The sequence below is a fragment of the Nelusetta ayraudi genome, unplaced genomic scaffold (genome assembly GCF_046127955.1).
Source record: "Nelusetta ayraudi isolate G7.1 ecotype Tasmania unplaced genomic scaffold, CSIRO-AGI_Nayr_v1 ptg000011l, whole genome shotgun sequence".
In the NCBI taxonomy this organism is placed as follows: Eukaryota; Metazoa; Chordata; class Actinopteri; order Tetraodontiformes; family Monacanthidae; genus Nelusetta; species Nelusetta ayraudi.
Window position 1 is genome coordinate 8353261 of NW_027466061.1, and position 22330 is coordinate 8375590.

Genomic DNA, 22330 nt, shown 5'->3' on the forward strand with positions numbered 1-22330 from the left:
GTACAATTTTGCTGTGTTGGTTTTAGTTTTGTTTTTGTCCATGTTTGCTTCTAAAAGTGGTTGACAAGCCTGTGGTGAAATACGGCCAGCGACGAAATCTGGTTCTAGATCTTAATTCTGTTGGTATGAAGTGTTTTTCCTACTTTGCAATAAGATTACCATTCAGCTCTTTTAGACCTTTTCAGATTTAAATGCCAAGTTTCTGTCATGTTATGATTATTAATATTATTAATTTTGGATGCATTTTATTTTGGTTGGTAAAAAAAAATATATATATATATATATATATATATATATATATATATATATATATATATATATATATATATATATATATATATATATATATATATATATATTTGAAGTACTTATCCATCAGTTGGTCCTAAAGCATTCTTGCAACGTGTACACTTTTTTATTTTATTTTATCATCAATACTGAAAGGAAATAAATACATACAAGCACAGCTCGCTTTATCCTCTGCAGAGAGAATTGAGGTAGAGAGTGCAGAGTGCTCTAAGCTCCCCAGTGTCTACACCTTGGCTCACCACACATGGACCACTGATTTCTTCCATCAAGTGAGTCATCACCCACTGGCCGACCTCTGTCAGTTACGATGGAGAGCCCAACTGCTGCACGATAAGGTTCAATGACTGTGCAGCAGAGGACGAAAAGGTTGTGCAGTAGCAGGTGTACGGTGCCGGAGCGGGTCACTAGTGCCATAATAACCCTACCGAGAGACAATCACATTGACAGACACAGAGACACCTTTCGTTTCGCCTTCCCCTAAAGTCCAGAAAACCCACAGACTGAAAATGCAGCATTCCTTTGTAAATTCTAGCAACTAGCACTGTGTTGTTTTTGTTATACTACCTTTTAGTCTCAGCACTGTTGAACATACAACCTCACAGTTGTAACAGTTCAGCATATTCATTTTTGTATTATTGTTAATTTTCTTTAAATTATGTGTAGATTATTTTGGATTAGATTAGATTGAGCTGTATCGATCCTTTCAGACAATGTTCTCAGGAAAATCAAATATTCTCGTAAATATACAAATAACTAGATAAGAACAGCAAACGGAAGCAGAGGTGAAAGACATAAAAAGCCAAATGTATGAAATAGAAATATGAATATATATATTCTGTGTACTCTTTTTATATTTTTCAGCTACAATACCAATTTTTTTTTTTAAAGAAGCAGCAACAACAAAGCTACGTTCTACGATATTCAGTTCTATTGCGTTATGTAGACTGCTGGTGGCAGCAGCGTGCCTCGTGACGCTCTAAAGCAGAGAAGAAGAGCAGCGGGGCCACCGGAAGGACAGGAGCTGTCAGAAGGACGGAGCGGTGCGGTCTCTCTCTGGTCTTTGAGCTAGTTGAGGCAAGATGCTGGCGAACATCTCTAACGCTTTGAAAGCTGGTGCTCAGAGGAGTGTAAGTACACAAGTTTTAATCTCGGGGTGAGGTTGACCACACGCAGCATTGCACCGTCTCGTTGAAGGTCAGAATTTGTAATTGGAAAAACAAGACTGCCATCGGTGTTCTGACCTTTCAAGGCCGTATGGTAGCTTGTTTTGCTAACGCGGCTGAATTCTGACTTCAATTCCAAAAATGTTTTATGAGAGTTCAGCGTTTTGTCAGTCACGACCTGATAAAACAAACAAACTAACTAAAATCCTCAGATTGTTGCTATCTGATTACACTGCCGTTTTCTAACAGAATCACGGCTTTTGCTCAGTTCTTTGAAAGCGGCAGCAGCGGCGACAAAACTTCATAAACTAGCCGTAGTAGATTCATTGCACCAAGGATCATAAGTCATAAACAAGTTATTGAACATTTAGATGATTGGCCTTGAAGAAATGTTTCAAATATGAATGTGATCCTTGTTTATCACCGTGACAGATGTTCTTGTCTGTGCAATGTGTGCACACAAAAGTTCAGGTAAAGCCCCCAGATTTCCTTCAGGAGTGGAATATTCTGACTCACTTGGCAACTTTTTCATCCTTATGTAAAGAAAACACTAGGTTCAATTGGCATAATGATTTGTTTCCTTCCTCTGTCCCACAGCAGGGAGCTGCAGTGCTCATCTCAGCACGCACCTATTCCGACTTCACAACCGAGGCCACCTTTGAAATTAAGGTAACACTCAAGCACCACAGTGTGTCTCCTTGGTGTGTGCAGAGATGTCATTCAACGTTTGTTCTACACAGAAATGTGACATCCACAAACTGGATGAGGCCCCGGCCACTCAGGTGGTCCTGACTCGGGAAGAGGGCCTGAAGTATTACCGCACCATGCAGACCATGAGACGTATGGAGCTAAAGGCAGATCAGCTGTATAAACAGAAGATCATCAGAGGATTCTGCCACCTTTATGATGGACAGGTTAAGTCTCATTACATTTTTACTAAACTGAAGTAGTACTTGAACTTCTCGGGGAATGATACTGGAATTAAGAAAAAAATATCATTTCCGTACACTCTGATCAGATGTTTGCTTCTGCTTTTAGGAAGCCTGCGCAGTTGGTATTGAGGCAGCCATTAATCTGTCAGACCACCTCATCACTGCATACCGTGCTCATGGATACACCTACACCAGGGGAGGGACTGTGAAGGAGATTATGGCTGAGCTGACTGGTGTGTACAAAGACGTTGTAACTTTACTTTCAGCTGATTCATGACTTTATAATCTCAGTTATTTTTTGACGATGCAAACTTGTCTATTTGCTTATTATTTTGATATCTACAGGAAGGAGAGGAGGCATCGCAAAGGGCAAAGGAGGCTCCATGCACATGTACATCAAACACTTCTACGGTGGCAATGGCATTGTTGGAGCTCAGGTACATCACCCAAACTCTGGCAGATGCTGCCTGTAGTTCTTGTCTCTCTAAAAAAGGAATATCAAATAAATCAGACACCACAAGTACATATATATATATATTTTTAAAGCATCTGTGATTTTAGATTCTTTAGTGTGTGTTTATATTGGGATGTGACACTACGAAAATGTGCTGAAACATCACTAAAATTATTGACAACAAGCATGACAGACCTTGCACATCTTGCGTTGCGTGCAAAATAACGTTTAGCTTTTTGGGTGTTGCTCTCTTTCCACTTGCTGCTGTGTTGTTTTGACTCATAACAACTCCTCCCTGAGGTGCCACATTATTCGCATGTTAAATGGGTACAGAAGAGTACGGAAGTTTAAATGTTAAACATTTTAACAGTAAGCAGACAGTTGGATGTAGTTGTGGAGAAAAGACAAAAGCCTGAAATTCGATGATGTGAAAATCTTGTGGCAGAGCCCCTGTTGTTCTTAATTTTTTGTCATTAGAATTGACACTTGTGTCCTCACTACAGGACTGATGCAATGTGTTTAACAACCTCTAGGTTCCTCTGGGTGCTGGTGTAGCCCTGGCTTGCAAGTATTTCGGCAACAATGAGTTGTGCGTGGCTCTATATGGTGACGGTGCCGCCAACCAGGTAAGACTGAAAAGCATTAATTGACTAAAATTACAGGATCATTTGCATCTATCAGTCTTAGAATTGTTCATTTTTGCAGCACCTACACATATCTTAAAGTACTGTTCCCATTATGTCTATGGCATATTTCTAAATAGAGCAACAACAAAAAGGTCTCGCGTGAGGGACCTGTTTGTTACTATATGCCATAAAGCAGTAGATTAAACAAGTCTATTAAAATTAATAAATAGAACTTATTTGGAACAAATCTGTATTGCCAGAAATTGACTCTGATTCTATCAGGTGACATTTGTACTCTAATATCTAATATCTCCTTGTGTTTCTTAGGGTCAGATTTTTGAAACCTACAACATGGCTGCACTCTGGAAGCTCCCTGCCATCTTCATCTGTGAGAACAACAGATATGGTATGGGCACATCCGTGGAGCGAGCCGCAGCCAGCACAGATTACTACAAGAGAGGAGACTTCATTCCAGGCCTGCGGGTACTGTCTCAAGTTGCCGCTGAAGCAGCAATTCATGCTACATGATGTCCATGTGCAATCTGTCTGGTTCACCGCACATTAATAGCAAATTGAAGTAGAAGGGTTAAATAACTTAACTTTTCTACTATAAGATGACCTGGATGACTGAGAATCTTCACAGACATTTTGGTGAAAATGTGGGTGTTGACTTTGTTTTCAGGTGGATGGAATGGATATTCTGTGTGTCCGGGAAGCCACCAGGGTTGCAGCTGAACACTGCAGATCGGGCAAGGTGACTTCAAATAATAGACTTTATAAAAAACAAACAAACAAACAAAAAAATGGTTGTCGTTATTGTTGTTGTCTTATTTTCTTCCTTCCTCTTACCAGGGTCCCATTCTCATGGAGCTTCAAACCTACCGCTACCACGGACACAGTATGAGTGATCCTGGTGTCAGGTAAATCAGTCAAACGCTGCTGGTATTCACATGTTTTGTGTTCATAGTTTACTTTCTGGGCTGTTTAAAATATTTGCCTAAATTGTTTGCTCTCTCAATAATAGTTGTATTTATGTGTTGACATCTATCCCTGTTGTGTTATCGCTCCCTGCTTGTGCCTTTGTCAGTAGTGTTAACATGCGTCCCTTCCTGCTGTAGTGCCTATGCAATGCCCTCACAACAGACTAGGGATGGACTCAACAAAGACACTAACCTCACTATTAATGGGGAAAATTGGTATATACATATGAACAGAGATCTGTGTCCACAAATGTGTTCTCACGGCTGATTTTGCAAATGGTCCAAGTTTAAACATTATGAAATTATTATATTGTATTACTGTAATAATAGTAGAAATTATACCTCAATGCTTTGCCAACAATCAAAGCTATGTTTACTTTAGGAGGGTTGTAATTTACTTGCCGTCACTTCACAAAACAGAACATGCAAATGTGTTAGCGGCTTGATAAATATCTTTTGTGTTTAACGCGTCTGCTGAGTTTTTAAATACACTTGCTTTGCCAGTGCAAATCAATCAGAACCTTTTTCCCAATTACTTTTCTTATGCAATGAGAAAGCAACGCAACAGCCTGCAACATGCATGTGTAAGAAGCATAGATGTTCCACTCTGCAGATCCCAGCTGTAGCCCTTTGATTCAGGGTGTGCTTCTAAAGATGATTATTAGTGCATCCCTACAACATCCCTGCACCAATCTCTCCCTTTTCAGCTACCGCACGCGCGAGGAGATCCAGGAGGTCCGCGGCAAGAGCGACCCCATCTCCTTGCTGAAGGACCGCATGCTCAGCAACAACATGGCCAGCGTGGAGGAGCTCAAGGTAAAGCTGTTTGGAGTAGAATGCGTCACATTGTTGCATTGAGTTTTAAGGAATATTTTAAAATGTAGTATTTAGTAGTTCTTATAGTCTAGTACTTCAATTTGATAGTAGTTCTTATAGTCTAGTACTTCAATTTGATTGTTTTTTTGCATTTGAACACATAAAATGTACAAATGGATATTTGAAATAATTCACAAATTATATTAAAGCTGCCGTATTCTGCTAAATTCACTTTACCTGTGCACCTCTTTCAGCGCCACAGATATACCTTTAATGCGAGATGTCAAATATAATCCTGCCTTGCCCACATTGTGTCCACAGGAGATTGACGTGGCGGTGAGGAAGGAAATTGAGGACGCTGCTCAGTTTGCCACCACTGATCCCGAACCCCCACTGGATGAACTGTGCAACCACATCTTTCACAACAATCCACCCGTGGAAGTGCGCGGCACAAACCCGTGGTCAAAGCTGAAGTCTGTTAGTTAAACTCTTTTCAATCAGCCGCGCCTACAAGTTCAGACCCACCTCTACCCCTCCTATATAATGCAAACCACCTACTCACCTCTGGCCATGTACAACAACAGAGTGCCTCAAACACAGAGCCTCAAGAATCAGCAAGTCAATTTATTTTGGTGCTATACAGTTGACCAATAGGAGAAGAACACTACTCCATCTATGCTTCTTATTATTTCTCCTGTTATTTTTAGTTCATCCTTTATGGATCTGCTGGATATTTGGCCTCTGTATGAGATTAAAGTTCAATTATGGAGGAGATTTGCTCATATTTTTATTTTATTTTGCATTTCATACATATCCACTAGTATAAGCACTTAATAAATCTAAAGGCTTTGCAAATATTGACCCTGTGAAGCTAAACATCCCCCATTTCCATGACTTTCCTCTGGTCACTTTCAAGGTACAAAATTGTCATAGTTCATTCATCACTTTTCATCTGAGAATGTCTGAACTGTAAGAGAAACTTATTTGTACTGAAGTTTAAGCACTAAACCTTTCAGTATCTGTAAAGTTATGATCATATTATTTAATCACCCAATTTAAATACAATCTTAAAAGCGTCAGGGTTTTCAAACCAATAATCTCATTGTGACTCAAGATGTTTTTTCTCAACATGTAAACAAGAGTTGAGAACACCAAGGGGAAAGTTTAGGAATGGTAATTTTTCTTGCCAAACTACACATGTGCATGGAAGATCACATGTTTAAGGGATGAATGTGTCCTCCATCATTGTTACACTCCTGAGTTTGTGATCCAGAAAGTCAGATGTTTACTGAGTTTATGTTCTTGTGCTAAATACAGAGTTAGTGGGGGTATCGTTCATCATGTGTAGCAAACATAACCTGTTATTTCATATGTGGATGAGGCCTTCGTAGTTTCTGATTGACATCCTTTAGGAACCATAAAATGTAAACTCAAATGGACACACCATTCATGGTGATTGTGAATGTCTTGACTTTTATTTGGATCGCACTCATCAGCCAATCGTCTCTCCTCACTGGATGTCAGTAAAAGGAATGTTGGTTCTGTGCATCTGTAGCGCCACGTGCCACTGGTATGGTTTGCTGACAAGTTGATGGCAGTGGCACATTAAAATCCTGAAATGTAAAGAAATGCATGGACATTTTGAATTCTACTCTTTTTCTCTTGTCAAGTGCTCAAACAGATTCTGCACTAAATTCTCAGGTAGCCTTCATAACATCAAAACAATGTACTGTATGTGCCAGCCTTGAGACGGTAAAGAATAAAGTAATGAGTAATTGAGAGGAAGAGCAAAAGTTGAAAATGTCTTGACATACTGTAAAAACAACTGCTTGTAATATTAAACTGTTACATTGAAGGTGGCAAAGAAATGCTTCATGAAAACACTGTTTTTATGTGTGCATAATTTGCATTAAAATGGACTAAGATATTTGTGTCTTCTGTCATTCAGCACCAAAGGTGGATTTTTTTTTTTTTTTTTTTTTTTTTACAGGTCTGAACTAATTTCCTCATTCTGTTGTTTTAACAGACCAAAATGATTGAGAGTAAAGCAGTAATATATTTCCTTTTATGGGTTGTTTTAGCTTGGATTTCATCAGAATTGAGTGGTGCAGAAAAAAGAAACGTCTACTCTAATGGGTGATGTCAATTTTTTTTTTTAATTACCTTTGAGAATTTATCAAAATTCTAAGGTACGATTACACAAGATAAAATAATCAAGTAAATATTTTTGTTTTTAGGGATATTTTGGGGATTTATTTTTTTGAGAAATTTAATTTAATTTCTATGATAAGCCACATAAATCAGGATATTTAGATTTATGCCAGAAGATGGCAGTAGTGCAACAATAAAGCTGCCAGCTGCACCGAAACTTTCCTGAAGAAGAAGAGAAGCAGGAAGAAGTTCCCCCTCGAATCCTTCCACTCGAAGTCCCGCTGCAACGCGTTGCTGCCAGTCAGTGACTACGTGCACGCCTTGAGACAGCCCAATGGAGTCAGTCTTCCACACGAACCAGAAGAAGAGGCTTCTCAGTGTGCTCCGAGTGGCTCCGCTTCTTCTCCTCCTCAATGCGGCCACCTCCGCCGAAGAGAAGAACTCCCAGTGCCACAACTACGCGGGGGGACACGTCTACCCTGGAGAGGCTTTCCGGGTGCCAGTGTCTGACCATTCCCTGCACCTCAGCAAGGCCAAGAGTGAGTTCTGTCGTCACGAGTCCATCTGCGGGACTTTCAAGTTGCTTGTCGCGTCAGTCGATGCGCGAAGATGCGCGTTTGTTCCCCCGCAGGTTGCAGACAGCTGCTGCAGCTTGAGGCAAGGCGCCACTGAAGTGCACGATAGGCCAAACCCTCGGCTTTGTCTGCATCCCTTGGCTAATTAAAAACAACAACAACAACAACAACAACATTTATTCGTGTTTCAATGCACATGTGGTGGTTGTCATTATTCATAAACTTTCGCTGACATGGTTTTGTTGGACACGTCATACCTTCATATTCTCTGGATTGGGCTCTTCTGGCTCTCCGCCCCCTTTCTCTGCGTTGAACGCAGTTTCGATAGCGTTCGTTTGTGCAATATAACTTCAAACTTAGCCGCCGAGCCACTAAAGGTTCCAGGTCGCACCGGACCTTCATTTATCTGTGTATGTTCCTCCAGTTGTGTCCACCAAAACATTTCCTTGTTCTACTTGTAATAATAATTTCCTCGTGTCATGTGGCGTCATGGGTTTTCACAGTTCACTCTACGCGGCAGCACCGACTAGCTGCAGCGTGTGAACTCAGAGGCACATTTGACCTCTTTCTGACACCAATGCAAACATTTCAATGTGACATGCAAATGTTTTAAAATAACACGTTTGGTGATGCATCGTGTCAGATGTCAGAAACTGCACCTGCATTTCAAATTAAGACTTTAAAGTTGTGCCTCGGCTAATGTTTGCCTCTGTGATAACATACCAGCAATTTGCTAGGCAATTCTATTTCTGCACATTGTTTAATACCTCAAATTAATTTATAAAGCTGGTGGATAAAATGTATTTATAGAAGAGTAAGTCAAGATAATGACCATTAACAGGACATTTCCATTTTGATTTTGTTTTGTTATTAGTAGATGCAATGGATCTATTCCTCATTTTATGCTAATGACATTTTCTACTTCAGTTTCAAAGCCAGCACCCAAGTGGGAAGGAACAGCTGTCATCAACGGTGAATTCAAGGAGGTGAAGCTGTCGGATTACAAAGGGAAATATGTTGTCTTTTTCTTTTATCCCCTGGACTTGTAAGTAACGTCTGGAACCCGCTCAACAAAGTCGCTGTCATTATCCCGCAAAATATACATGTTTTTAATGCATGCTCTTGTGTGTTCTGCAGCACATTCGTCTGCCCCACAGAGATCATTGCATTCAGCGATCGTGTGCACGAGTTCCACGCAATCAACACTCAAGTTGTTGCCTGTTCTGTGGACTCTCAGTTCACCCACCTGGCCTGGTAAGACTGCTGCCCCATCATTCCAACAAAGTGCTGTGGTGGTCCCACCAATACAAACGTTCTAAAAAGCCACTGCTTAAAGAAAAAAATATTGACATTTGGAAGTATTATATTTTGAGAGAATGAAAATGCCGTTTAAATCAGGGGTGTCAAACATACGGCCCGCCAGCTGTTTTTTTCCGGCCCGCAAGATGATTTTGCAAATCACACGGTGTCGCAATGCTTCGCAAAGAAACTCAATACTGGAGCTGAGCAAACCGGAACAAGTACAGCCACTCATGTCTCCTATTGGCTGCCCTCATTGCCCAGAACGTCTCCAATTGGCTACCCTCAGTGCCCCACAATGTCTCTGTCGAAACAGACAAAGTTGATGCAGAGCAGAGAGAGATTTTCCTCTATGTGGCCCGTGAACCAAAATGAGTTTGACACCCCTGGTTTAAATTATTGTTCTTTTCTTAAACCTGTATAATTTGTACGTCTTCGGTCTAATGTCTTGTCTAACCAGGATCAACACACCGAGGAAACAGGGTGGGCTTGGACCAATGAAAATCCCTCTGTTGTCGGATCTCACTCACCAGATTGCGAAGGACTACGGAGTGTATCTGGAGGACCAGGGACACACACTGAGGTGCCTTTTACTCTTCGTTTTTTTTGGTGTGTGAGTCACAGTTGACTCACTCATGAGTACTACTATGGATCAGCTAACTTACTGTAAGCTTTGTGACTGCCTCTCAGGGGACTTTTCATCATCGATGACAAAGGCATCCTGAGGCAAATCACTATGAACGATCTTCCTGTGGGGAGATCTGTGGATGAGACTCTGCGACTGGTGCAGGCCTTCCAGTACACAGACAAACATGGCGAAGGTACGGAATAGTAGTTATTTTTTATGCACATGCTTACATACGTGAAGAGATTTTTTTTCTCATCCTGTATGCATATATACATCTAATAAAAATATATTAACAATATGGTAATGCCTACAAACTTATAGACGCTGTTTTTTTTTGTTTGTTTGTTTTTGCAGTGTGTCCAGCAGGATGGAAGCCAGGAAGTGACACAGTGAGTATCCATGAAGCCAACACTGATAAAGTCTTAATTATTTTGTATATAGATAAGATTTTGAGCATAGATTTCTTAGATTTAGTGCAAGCCAGGTTCTTCCAAAGTAATGCAAGAAATGTGGGCATTCAAAATGAGTATCTCTAAAATTTATCTCAAAACTTGCATCAAGGACAAATTGAGTTTGCGCCTTTAAATTTAAAATGTCTCTAATTAAACAAATTTGACTCCACAGATCATTCCAGACCCTTCGGGCAAGCTGAAGTATTTTGATAAACTGAACTGATCTTTTTGTGATGTCCAAGTCTGTGAAATCAAGCACTTAATGAAAGACAAAATAAAATGTGTTTTCCTAAGACACTGTCTTGTTTAAATTATTTCTCATTATACTTGCACTTCTCTCAGTCACCAGTATTTAAAAGCCTCTCTTGCCTCTGATTAGTTGTGTGAATTTACCCACGTTTGCCAGATGGATGTTAAGCAACATCACATTTTGCCTTGAAAAAATAAAAAGGCAAGGCCTTCCTTTGAAAAAAAACAAAACACATTTTCAACAAGTAGGAAAATCACGAATACAGATTTCATTATAAAATGCCCATCAGAATGAGATTAAAGTGTAGGTCTTTAGCTTTAATTTAAGGGCTTTAACAGGTGCATTGATATTGGAATCATGGCCACTCACATTTTATAGCTTTTGTTTGGTTCTAAATGCTTTAAATTACCAGGGTCTTGTGTACTCTGGTAGTAGGGGTATATTGTGCTGTAGAGGGACATCGCATTGCACTACAAGTTCTTTTAAAGCATTTAAGAAGTTTTTTTCATGACAGGCAGATGGGACATAACCTCTTCAGTGAAGGTAATTGAGAAACAAAGTCATAATGTATGAGTGCATACCACCTTGTTGTCATACTTATATTCATACATGGGTTAATGTTTAGTCACTTACCGAAGCATAATGTGCCCAGCAAGGGCAGGTTAGGTTAATATGTAACTTTTTGAACGACTTTCAAATTGAGCACATTCCACTCCACGATGACGTCAACAGCCAAGGAGTGGGAACATAAAAACAGGATGTGAAATGCTGTGTGACCAAATATGGATGACTGACCTGGTTCACCGCCTCCAGAGAAACATAAATGCCAGGCTGCTGAAGCTGCTGTACCACTTTGTCCAATAGATCCCTGACGTTTGCATGCTGGATTTCCGTATTCCAATGCGGGGGGTTGACTCCTGAGACGCGGATGAAGAAACAAATTTTGCTTTTTTTCACATTCAGAGGACTAGTGAGCAAAGGAAAGAAAGGTAAAAAAAGAAAATGGCCAGTTTTATATTACGGAAAGCTGAACCCAAAGACGTATCCGATATCCTGCGACTCATAAAGGTTAGTGAGAACATTTTAAAGCCTATATTTTAACACATGATGGCTCATTAACCCAGTTTTATTGCCATCCATTCTTTTTTTTTCACTTTTAGGAACTTGCTAAATTCGAAGAGATGGAAGATAAGGTTATGCTGAGCGAGAAAGGTGCTTTAGTCAATTGCAATCTTTTTAATCAAAATACATATAATTGCTCCTGCCATTTTCATTAAAGTAAATGTTACTTGTAGATCTGCTTGAAGATGGCTTCGGGGAGCACCCATTCTATCACTGCCTGGTTGCTGAAGGCCCAAAAGAACACAGTACAGATGGTAAGAAAAATCTGTCACAAACAACACATTTCCTCATTTAGGATTGAGTTAATCATTGAAATGACACCTATAACTCCTGTTGTTTTCCTCCAGAGTGCACTGTGATTGCCTTTGCCATGTACTACTTTACATACGACCCTTGGATTGGAAAGCTTCTCTACTTAGAGGACTTCTATGTCATGGAGGACTTCCGTGGTACGTTTGTGAATGCTGGCTTAAGACATGATAATTGTCATGACAGATTAATGAATAAGTGAAGATGACTCTAAACTTCTTAATTTTTGCAACAGCACATTTTCATTGTATAATGTCTCATCTTTCAGGGCTTGGAATAGGCTCACAAATTCTAAAGGTCCTTAGTGAGGTATAGTATATATTTTATTTTTAGTGTGAAATTCCAACTTTGCCTGAATTCTAACTTGGATCAAAGTACGTGTTTAATGTTTTTTTTAATTGTATCCTCCTACTTGTAGACTGCTGTGAAGACCCGTTGTGGTGGAATGCATTTTATAGTTGCAGAAAACAACACCAAGTCCATAGAGTTCTACAAGCGTAGAGGAGCAGCTGATATCTCCTCCGAGGAAGGCTGGCGCCTGTTTGAGATTGAAAAGGAGGAACTACTGAAGATGTCTGCAAAATAGAGCGTACTGTTCATTCACTTGTACTGTCATGACTTGACTTTGTAGCAGCATTTGTGCACATTCTTTATAGATTAATAAAAAAGAAATCAACTGGCATCAAGACTAAAATAGTTTAGCTAAAGCAGTTATTTTGTTGTTTTTATTTTGTTCAAAAATGAGTCAACATTGTTAATAATCAACACTAACAACTAACACTTGGTTTGGCATTGTGTGTTTTTCTTTTTCTTTTGGTGGGTTTTGATTTACATTTTTTTCCTGTGGCTAAAGTCGTAAATATAAATGTTTACATCAACATAACCATCTGCTTCAGCATAAACCAGTTGATAAGCATGAATAATGAACAAGTATTAAAAGGGAACAAGGAAAAAGTTTTACATACTTTAACTAAACGGAACAGCTCGAATCTAGAAATACCCATTAATCATACTGTACTATGAAAGTCACATTAAATAAAAAGTACTGTAAGTGATAACTAAAGGTTGTTGGTTGGTTGGTTTTAAATTTTGTAAAAAATAAATAAATACATGAAGTGTGATTTAAAATTAAACATCAAGTATTACACTTTGATCAAATCCACACTCTGTATTTGTGTAATTCCCTTACAATCACTCTCGTGTCAGTATGTAATGGACCATCATTTGACAGTTGAATTAAAGCTGAATCTTTCACGTTGTCCCTTTTTCATTCTCTTCTGAAAATGGAAAATTGTAAATAAATTGTAATGATTATTAAGAAGTGCATCCTTTGGAATAGAACTACTGGCTATGTTCCAGAGCGGCAGTGAAAATACTAGTTATATTGCATAGCCCACAAACATTTTCTGAACATATCAAATAATTTAAACACTTGATCTGTTAAGTGTTTTATAATCATTTATTTGTACATGATATGATATAACAGTTAAAATGGTCAGAATGAAAATTAAATTCCAGGGGCCAACAAGTCAGTTGATGGTTTTTATATTTGGTGGTCTTGGTCTAAAGGTCACAGCCAACTTTTTAATGACCAGGTCGGTGCGTCACACTTTTGTGTGAAGCGAAACAATCAATATATATTGTTTTTCTTTTTACAAGCAAAACCTGCCTTGGAGGGAGAACATATTGACGCTTTGACGACCTGCTCATTTAACACACCGCGGTGGTCCTCAGATCATGGCCTTGGTTTGGTACTTGCCGCTGTGATTTCCACCGCAACCCTTCCGCATTTTCCTACCGCTCTTGGGCTGTGACGTGTCGTGCTGACGGCGGCCTCGGCGCTGGAGGAGCGGGGGGCTGTAGCATGACAAGATTTGGCTTCAGACGACCCGCTTTGCTTTCAGCAGAGCTCCAGAAAGAGCCACTAACCCCTCCTTCCCCGCTTCTCTCCGGCCCGCCCAAATATAACAAAATTCCCGACTGAATCCTGCCCGAGTCTGGGGGAAAGCAAGCGGCCTGGGGAAGCCGAGGAGCGGACCGAGGCCACCCCTGCAGCATTACTCTGGTACGCGGCTTCTTTTTTTTTCGTTTGCTGCTGCGGCGATTGTTCGTAGAGCTCCCGTTGTGCTGGTTGTGCGTGCTCGGTTCTCTTTGTTTTTGCATGCATGCATGTGCAATTTATTATTACTATTATTATTATTGTTTAAATTAACAACACTATTGTCGCCGAGAGGCCGTAAAGGGCTGGGCCTTTTCTTCTCGGGCCCGGGCCTTTATTGAGGCCGTGTAATTGGCAATTGTGGCCTATCCGGTTAGCTAGCTCGTCTCTTCAAAGGAGCGGGGTTTTCCGAGTCCACTGGTTGTCGGCGGTCAGTGTCATATGCGACACATTAACGTTGCGCTGTGTAGCACGAACACGGAACATAAGTCGCAACAGAGGCACATTCGACATTTTCTCCTCGCTTAGCATTTAAATTACCATCCGTCCAGACGGCGAGCTAACAAAATGGCGGGCGCTAGAGTGCCGAAAATTGGGTTTAGAGAATCCTTTCTTCCCTCCTTTCTTTCCCTTGAAGCAGCGCAACAAAGGACACAACGGTCATCGTAGACCTCCTTTACACCCACTCATCAGTGTGCATTTGCGTTGTACGGCACACCAGCGCGTTGTGTACACCTTTTATTTTGTACAAGTGTTTTGTGACAGTCGGACGCAGCGCCTTTAACGAGTGCTAACGCTACTCCAGTGGTCAGACGGACACACTGCCGTTGTCCGTCTCCTCCGTCCCCCTATCTCATCACCGTCTACACCGATAGATTTCAGCGTATTTGCAAGCTTCCCCTATTTTTTTGTTTGACGGTGCACCATATCCTTCCCCATGCTCGGCTGTCATCATTTTTTCCACCTGAAGGTGGGGGGGATGGTGCACTGGGTTGCCAACCTCACCACTGTTTACATCTCCGCATCCCCGTGTGTGTGTGTGTGTGTGTGTGTGTGTGTGTGTGTGTGTGTGTGTGTGTGTGTGTGTGTGTGTGTGTGTGTGTGTGTGTGTGTGTGTGTGTGTGTGTGTGTGTGTGTGAGAAAAGCCGACAGCTTTTTGTCGCAGCCGTGTTGCAGTTTGACTTGGAATGTTTATTCATTTTGAAAGCCCGTGTGTTCTTCTGCAATGCATGACATTCACACCAACGCACCTTTCACTTCATGTCATCACGTGAGCACAGCGCTGTATTTTTATGCGATTTAAGCGAGGTTTCCCTTTTCATCTGTCAAAACTGGATTACATTAAATGCTCTTAAATTATCTTTGTAGTCAAGATGGAAGGAAACAAACAAACAAACAAACTGTAAAACATCTGAACATATATATATATTTTTAATTTCACTACCTTTCCTACACTCAGGGTGTCGGGGGTGCTGGAGTCAGTTCCATCTGTCTTAGGGTGAAGGTGGGGGTTACACACTGGAGGAGTCGCCAATTTATTCGAAGGCCAGGCACAGAGACAAATAGCCTCTGGTAATCCCAACTCTTAAGATCACCACCAGTTCAGAGCTGCCATTGAGCGCAATGTGCGTCTTTGGACCATGGTAGGAGGTCAGAGTACCTGGAGAAATTACACACACACACACACACACAAAGGTGACAGTGCTAACTATTGCAACACCGTGTCGTTTTGCATGTATTTGTCCTTCTGGGTTTGTTTGTTTTTTTTTTTGTAAAAATGACAGGAACAAAAATTGCCTTTTTTCAGGTTAGTTGCAACAGCCAAATTAAATTTGAGACCGATTTGGATGTGACCGATTATTTGTTTCTTTGAAAAAAGGGGGAAGCTTGTTCTCAAGACAGATAAATATGTTCCATTTTGGGTGTTTTTGCTTAACACACGGTTGCAGTACACAGACACAACAGATTCAAATTAACGATTGTTACAACTACAAACTCTATTAGAAGGAAAATTGATTTTGGCAGCTAAGTTCCATCCTTAAAAACTGTGTTTATATGTCACCAAGACCAAACACAATGAATTTTCCACCACAACGGCAGTGGAAGGAAAAGCTGTCTGCACCGTGTTGCGCCTGCGGTGGTTGTGCAACTCGGGCTGGTGACCGCCATACATGTGAGCCAGACAAGACAAGACAAGAAGATCAGTGAAGCTGCCAAACACATATTTATTTCACCATAAGGCAATAAATGCATTGCATAAGAGAATAAACTTGCACTGGGAGCTTGCCCTGACAATTAGATGGGTGTCTTTCTGATATGACCTGTGCCAGCTGTAGTTGCATAATGCTGTCCCATTTCTATCTTGTTGATAAGCAGTGGATTGTAAAAAATATAAATGTGTGACTTTTACCCAAGTTTGCTAAATTTTGCCTGCCAGCAAGAAGATTTCAAGTGTTTCTGTTTTGTTTACAGTGCTCCAGTAACAAATGCAGCGCGAGGAAAATGGACGAGGATGTCACCAGGCTTTCAATACATTCTGATGAGCCCAAAATAATACTACACGGATCGGGTAACTAGCCACACTCTCAATACTGTTTCATTTCCGTTGTGCCGGCACATTTTAGTTTTGAAAATACCTCAACATGTCTGATAACAAGTTCATAATAATCTACAAGAGCAAATCAATATGCACAGTGACCACACAAACAGTCGGTCGTATTCAGCGCCATCCAAACCATGCACATAAAATGAAGCGTTGGTCTTGACTGTCCTCTGGTTAATGGGCTAATCCTGCTCCTTCCAGATGAGGGTGGCGCTGGCGGCCAGGAGTTTGTTGTGGAGCTTCAAGAGACTGTGTTGGTGTCAGAGGGCGAGGGTGAAGGCATGGCGGTGCACAGGTTTGCCCCGGACGAGCTCGTCATCCAGGACGCCGTCGAGGACGTGGTGTCCGAGTACGTGCACTGCGACGAAGACGAGGATGTGGCTGTAGAAACGTGCGTGATGGCTCTGGAGGGCGAGGAGGAAGGCATTGCCATGGGAGATATCCCCGAAGATGGGATGGACCCGGAGCAGCAGGAGGACGACCAAGACGGCTGTGGGGACTATCTCATGATATCCTGTAAGTGTGCTGCTGCTGCTCCGTCGGGCTTCGGCTCAGCCGTCCTCTTTCACTTCTGGTAAACACGAGGAACCCGTTTACACAAAGTCTCCAGGTGATGTATGTCTGGAACACAGGTGGTTCCTATCAAGTCTCCAAGAAGCCCAAATGCTTTCAAGATGTGGTGGACACTGTCACAAAAACCTGGTGATGTGTTGGTCCTCTCGGAACTGTTCCATGACATGGAGCAGGTCCTGGTTCAGGATGGAATGTTGTTGCAGTTTGACAATTCCCAAACAGTGGACTTGTCAGGGTGGACTTGACTCCTGTTTGGGGAGTGTATTGAACAGGCTAGGGAGACTTAGGCGTATTGGGAAACATTGCTTAAGTGGACTTTGCATAATATGGCACATTGCAGTCAGTCGTTCCGAGCCGGTGGTAACTGTTAAGCTTTTCTAACTTCCTGTGTCACTCTGCGTATGAACAGAAAATGACTTCACGTCATTATTTCATCACTGTTTTCAAAACTGAAGACATCAGTGGACGTGTTGAAGAAGTGTTGGCTGTGGCCTCTTGTGCTTCAGTGTCAAATGTTTGTTGCTTGATATGGATTATGGATGTGGATGTGGATGTTCCCCCCCAGGCCATGATCCTCAGCTGACACGCATCACATTAAATGCAAAACAGCTGTTAGACTCTTCAGGATCTACCCTATCAGTGAGATAAGATAAAGATCCTCAGCATTTGCTTCTTTCTAACGGCAATTGGGCAATAGTCATGTCTTAGATTCTTCTTATCTCGAGCTCCACACTGGAAAGGTCAACAGTATTGTTCCATGTGCCCTCTGAATAGTGGACGAAGCTGGCAAGATGGTGTCCGAGGACGGAACAGAGGTAACGGTGGAGGGAGCGGTGGAGGACCAGGAGGTGGAGAAGGACGAGGACGGGCAGGAGGTGATAAAGGTCTACATCTTCAAGGCTGATTCTGGGGAAGACGACATGGGTGAGTCGCATTCAGACTCAGTCTCTCTCTGTCTCTGCATTATAACACATGATTTGTGTGCACGTCAACCAACGACGACTGTCTTCTGTGGTAATTTATTGCCCGTTGTCATTTCGTAGGGGAGTCTGTTGACGTCAGCGATGGAGACGCGGAGAGCATGGCGTTGACCGAAGCGTCGGGCCAAACGTTGAGGGAGAAGATGGTTTACATGTCTGTCGGGGATTCTCATCACAATCAAGGAAACCACGGTGAGCGTTCCCACCTGCAGCAGCCAGCTGAATAGAAACTATTGTCACTCGTTACTAGTGACTTGACATCTTTGGCTCATGTGTAATTTGGTGGAAGGGGGAGTTGTTGGTTGAGGTGAAGGAATAAATACAGCCTGGGTAGCTGCTCATGGCCACTTCCTGTCTGGCAAACTGCCTTAACACTAGAAGCTGTTGTATCGGTCATGGCTCTAAGTATCCAGACTCAAAGGAAAAGCTCACCCAAGATTATGAAGTTTTATGATGATCACCTAACTGCAATCATCTGGCTGAATCTGCTGTTTGTTTATTTATTCCTTTCATTTGATTTTTTTTTTCACGCACTGCGTCGCTGTCACAGGCGCCGAGGACAGCGAGAGCTGCGAGAACCGGAACGGCGCAGCCAGCGCTCTCCTGCACATCGACGAGTCCGACGGAGTGGACGACATGAACAGGCAGCGCAACAAGAGCAGGAGGCGGTCAGAGCCTCGGCAGGTACAGACAGGTGAGAACAGCACTGAAGCCTGGACTTTGGAGAGGTTCTGTTTGTTTGTAAGAGTGGCGTCATCTTGTTTCCAGTATCTTTCTCACCTGTTCCTCAGACATGATGTTGTTAATGTTAATTATGCTGACTAGGAAAATGCCCAGTCTGAAAGATTCTTCTTTAGCTACTAGACCAGGCATGGGCAAACTACGGCTTGGGGGCCGTATGCGGCCCATTAAGCTTTTTAAACCGGCCCGCCAAACTTGAAGCAATGATATTAATAGTAAGTAATAAATCAGCTGTATTTCATCCATTTTTTCAGTGTTTGAAGAGTCATTTCAATAAAGACACATTTTGTTTTAACACTTTTGTTCATTTTCAATAATAATTAAAGCACATTTTCTGCATATCACATGATACATTTATTCCTCCTATAAGGTGGGTCACCAAAACACTCCGTCCATCTGCTCCTGTCAAATTTTTAGAAGCCATATGGCCCACCAGTCGAACAGTTTGCCCACCGCTGGTCTAGACAAATTTCTTATATATGACTCAGAGAAGTGTGGCGTTGTTGTTCTTTACCGCACTGCACAGTCGCAGCTCCTGCTGCACCCTCCTCCAAAAACACACATTCCAGGCTGTGCCCGGCGCTCAAGAACTGACCATTGTGACGCTTCCCCCCTTTTGTCATCCCTCGCCAGCCATCATCATCGGCCCGTACGGCCAGCCGCTGACCGTCTACCCCTGCATGCTGTGCGGCAAGAAGTTCAAGTCGCGGGGTTTCCTCAAGCGCCACACCAAGAACCACCACCAGGACGTCCTGACGAGGAAGAAGTACCAGTGCACGGACTGCGACTACACCACCAACAAGAAGGCCAGCCTGCACAACCACATGGAGGTGCACGCTCTGAGCAGCAAGGCACCCTTCGAGTGTGACATGTGCGGCAAGGACTTCCACCAGCAGTCGGCGCTGTTCTCCCACAGATTGCAGCACCACCACAGAGAGCCCAAGACCCAGATGCAGCAGCAGCAGCAGCAGCAGCAGCAGCAGCAGCAGCAGCAGCAGCAGCAGCCGCAGTCGCAGCAGCTGCCGCAGGCGGCGTCGGCGCCGGCCACCAAAATGCATAAATGCAAGTTCTGTGACTATGAGACGGCTGAGCAGGGGCTTCTCAACCGCCACCTGCTGGCCGTCCACAGCAAAAGCTTCCCGCACATCTGCGTGGAGTGCGGGAAGGGCTTCCGGCACCCGTCAGAGCTGAAGAAACACATGCGCACGCACACGGGCGAGAAGCCCTACTCCTGCCTGTACTGCGACTATAAGTCGGCAGACTCGTCGAACCTCAAGACGCACGTCAAGACCAAGCACAGCAAGGAGATGCCGTACAAGTGCGAGCGCTGCTTCCAGACCTTCGCCGAGGAGGAGGAGCTGACGCAGCACGGACTGACGCACGAGGAGAACAAGACCCACCACTGTGCCCACTGCGACCACAAGAGCTCCAACTCCAGCGACCTGAAGCGCCACATCATCTCGGTGCACACCAAGGACTACCCTCACAAGTGCGCCATCTGCGGGAAGGGCTTCCACCGGCCGTCAGAGCTGAAGAAGCACTCGGTGGCGCACCGCACCAAGAAGCTCCACCAGTGCCGCCACTGCAACTACAAGAACGCCGACCCCTTCGTGCTCAGCCGCCACATTTTGTCGGTGCACACCAAGGAGCAGCAGCAGCAGCAGCAGCAGCAACAGCAGCAGCAGCAACAGCAGCAACAGACCTCCCCGGAGAAGAGCGAGGTCAAGCGGACAGAGACGCACGCGCCGCCGCCGGCACCCACGCCCAAAAAGTCTGCGCCCGCCGGGGCGGCCGGGGCGGCCGGGGCGGGCCCGGCCGCCAGGGTGAGCGCCGCCAGCCTGGCCAGCAGCGTGACGGTGGTCATCGGCAAGGGACAGAAGGAGAGGCGCATCTACCAGTGCCAGTACTGCGACTACAGCACCGGCGACGCCTCGGGCTTCAAGCGCCACGTCATCTCCATCCACACAAAAGACTACCCGCACCGCTGCGAGATCTGCTCCAAAGGCTTCCGCCGGCCCTCGGAGAAGAACCAGCACATCATGCGGCACCACAAGGACGTGGTGCAGGGGGAGTGACTCCAGACCAGCCGCACGCTTTCAAAAACAAACAAACAAAACACACACACACACACACAAGTTGAAGTGACCATCACGGCCCCGCCCCTTCAATCGGCACTGCGCTGTTCACACGTAGTTGATATGGTGTACGTGTGTCTGCTCTGCTACCTGGCTCTCCACTCGATCCTCAGAGCCACTGCTTGTTTCATAAAAAAAAAAACACAAAAAAAAATCGACAAAAAAAAAGGTGTATACTCGTGTACATAACGTCGGTGCCATGTTGCAGTCGGCTACGAAACCGTTTCGTAGACTTGCACTTTTTTAAACTGCATGTCCCCTCGCTGGTGGCAGCGTGCATGGCAGATCGCGCTGGTGTCTCTCTGTAGATATCCTACTTCTTCCTTTCTTTTCTTTTTTTTTTTTAATTCGCGGGCAGCCGCCTTTTGTAATTCACGATGGTCCTACTCACTCGTCTCAAGCCGAAGTGTCATTCTGTTGGGCCATCTGGTTAGAAACGTACCGCACACAGCGGCCTGCTTCCCGGTAGCACTTGCCATGTCGGTATAGATCATTTTGAATGCAGTAATCAAGTGGGATCCGTGACGGCGAGTGTGATCAGAAGACCAACCAAAGCGTCTGCCATTGCCTCCTGGTGCTCCGACTCCCATCGGCCAACCGCAACGCAGAGTGTTTTGCTGGGTTACAGCAGTTTGATAGAAATTCAGAAAGTGCTCCTCCTTCTTTGTCCACTGGAGGTGTCGGACCATCCAGACAACACAAACTATACAGTCTAGTAGATGTCTCATGGTAGTGAATGAAACACAAACATGCACTTATGTCTCATCATCATCATAATCATCATCATCATCACTGTCTGATTTTTTTTTATTTTTTTATTTTGTGTTTTTTTTAAGGTTACATCCGTGCCACACTGATAAACACACTATGGTTGTGTTGTTTGAAGGTCTGTCAGTGGCTGCGGAGCTGCTGTTGAATATCTCCCGACTGAACTAGTCGTCATCCAGATTCACATGTACTTTTACCCATTGAAAGGGAAGATGTCTTTTTAGATGGGACTGCAGACGTCAAGTCCTGATTATGTACTTGTACTATGGCTTTTTACATTTTTTTGTTATCACCTGTGACTCCTTTTTTTTAATATATTTATTTCATTTACAAGTTGTTGTATAGTTGCGTGTAACTAGACTTCTATGGGACGTAAATTATTGTTTTGTATACAAACCTGTACAAAGCGTGTAGATGTAAACACTTGATAAAAAAAAGATCCGAACTGTGCTGTTATGTATGTACTTCATTGTATTTGTTAAAAAAGGTAATAAATGCAAAGTATTTTAGCTGTAATTAGCTTTAT

At 43.1% G+C, this 22330-nt stretch overlaps 4 protein-coding genes across 5 annotated transcripts; all 4 read left to right on the forward strand.

Moving 5' to 3' along the window:
• Window positions 1-1279: 1279 nt before the first annotated feature.
• pdha1a (pyruvate dehydrogenase E1 subunit alpha 1a) lies at window positions 1280-7207 on the forward strand. 2 transcript variants are annotated; one of them, XM_076020524.1, is made up of 11 exons: window positions 1280-1436; window positions 2070-2141; window positions 2213-2386; window positions 2511-2637; window positions 2750-2841; window positions 3392-3484; window positions 3812-3967; window positions 4167-4238; window positions 4337-4404; window positions 5172-5280; window positions 5602-7207. In XM_076020524.1, the coding sequence occupies exons 1-11, from the start codon at window positions 1389-1391 to the stop codon at window positions 5764-5766; spliced, it is 1176 nt and encodes a 391-aa protein (XP_075876639.1). In that variant the 5' UTR covers window positions 1280-1388; the 3' UTR covers window positions 5767-7207. The 2 variants fall into 2 exon arrangements, with proteins under 2 accessions (XP_075876639.1, XP_075876640.1); XM_076020525.1 differs by having other exon boundaries at window positions 1307-1436; window positions 2073-2141.
• Window positions 7208-7660: 453 nt separating this feature from the next.
• prdx4 (peroxiredoxin 4) lies at window positions 7661-10678 on the forward strand. The gene is made up of 7 exons (XM_076020526.1): window positions 7661-7970; window positions 8934-9051; window positions 9144-9260; window positions 9766-9888; window positions 9996-10126; window positions 10288-10322; window positions 10558-10678. The coding sequence occupies exons 1-7, from the start codon at window positions 7766-7768 to the stop codon at window positions 10606-10608; spliced, it is 780 nt and encodes a 259-aa protein (XP_075876641.1). The 5' UTR covers window positions 7661-7765; the 3' UTR covers window positions 10609-10678.
• Window positions 10679-11027: 349 nt separating this feature from the next.
• LOC142884696 (diamine acetyltransferase 1-like) lies at window positions 11028-13173 on the forward strand. The gene is made up of 7 exons (XM_076020527.1): window positions 11028-11178; window positions 11500-11703; window positions 11796-11847; window positions 11931-12011; window positions 12105-12206; window positions 12335-12375; window positions 12485-13173. The coding sequence occupies exons 2-7, from the start codon at window positions 11638-11640 to the stop codon at window positions 12650-12652; spliced, it is 510 nt and encodes a 169-aa protein (XP_075876642.1). The 5' UTR covers window positions 11028-11178; window positions 11500-11637; the 3' UTR covers window positions 12653-13173.
• A 596-nt stretch (window positions 13174-13769) lies between these two features.
• LOC142884691 (zinc finger Y-chromosomal protein 1) lies at window positions 13770-22313 on the forward strand. Its single transcript, XM_076020520.1, has 7 exons — window positions 13770-14131; window positions 16478-16574; window positions 16809-17123; window positions 17955-18104; window positions 18224-18352; window positions 18711-18854; window positions 19535-22313. The coding sequence occupies exons 2-7, from the start codon at window positions 16508-16510 to the stop codon at window positions 20974-20976; spliced, it is 2247 nt and encodes a 748-aa protein (XP_075876635.1). The 5' UTR covers window positions 13770-14131; window positions 16478-16507; the 3' UTR covers window positions 20977-22313.
• Window positions 22314-22330: the final 17 nt, after the last annotated feature.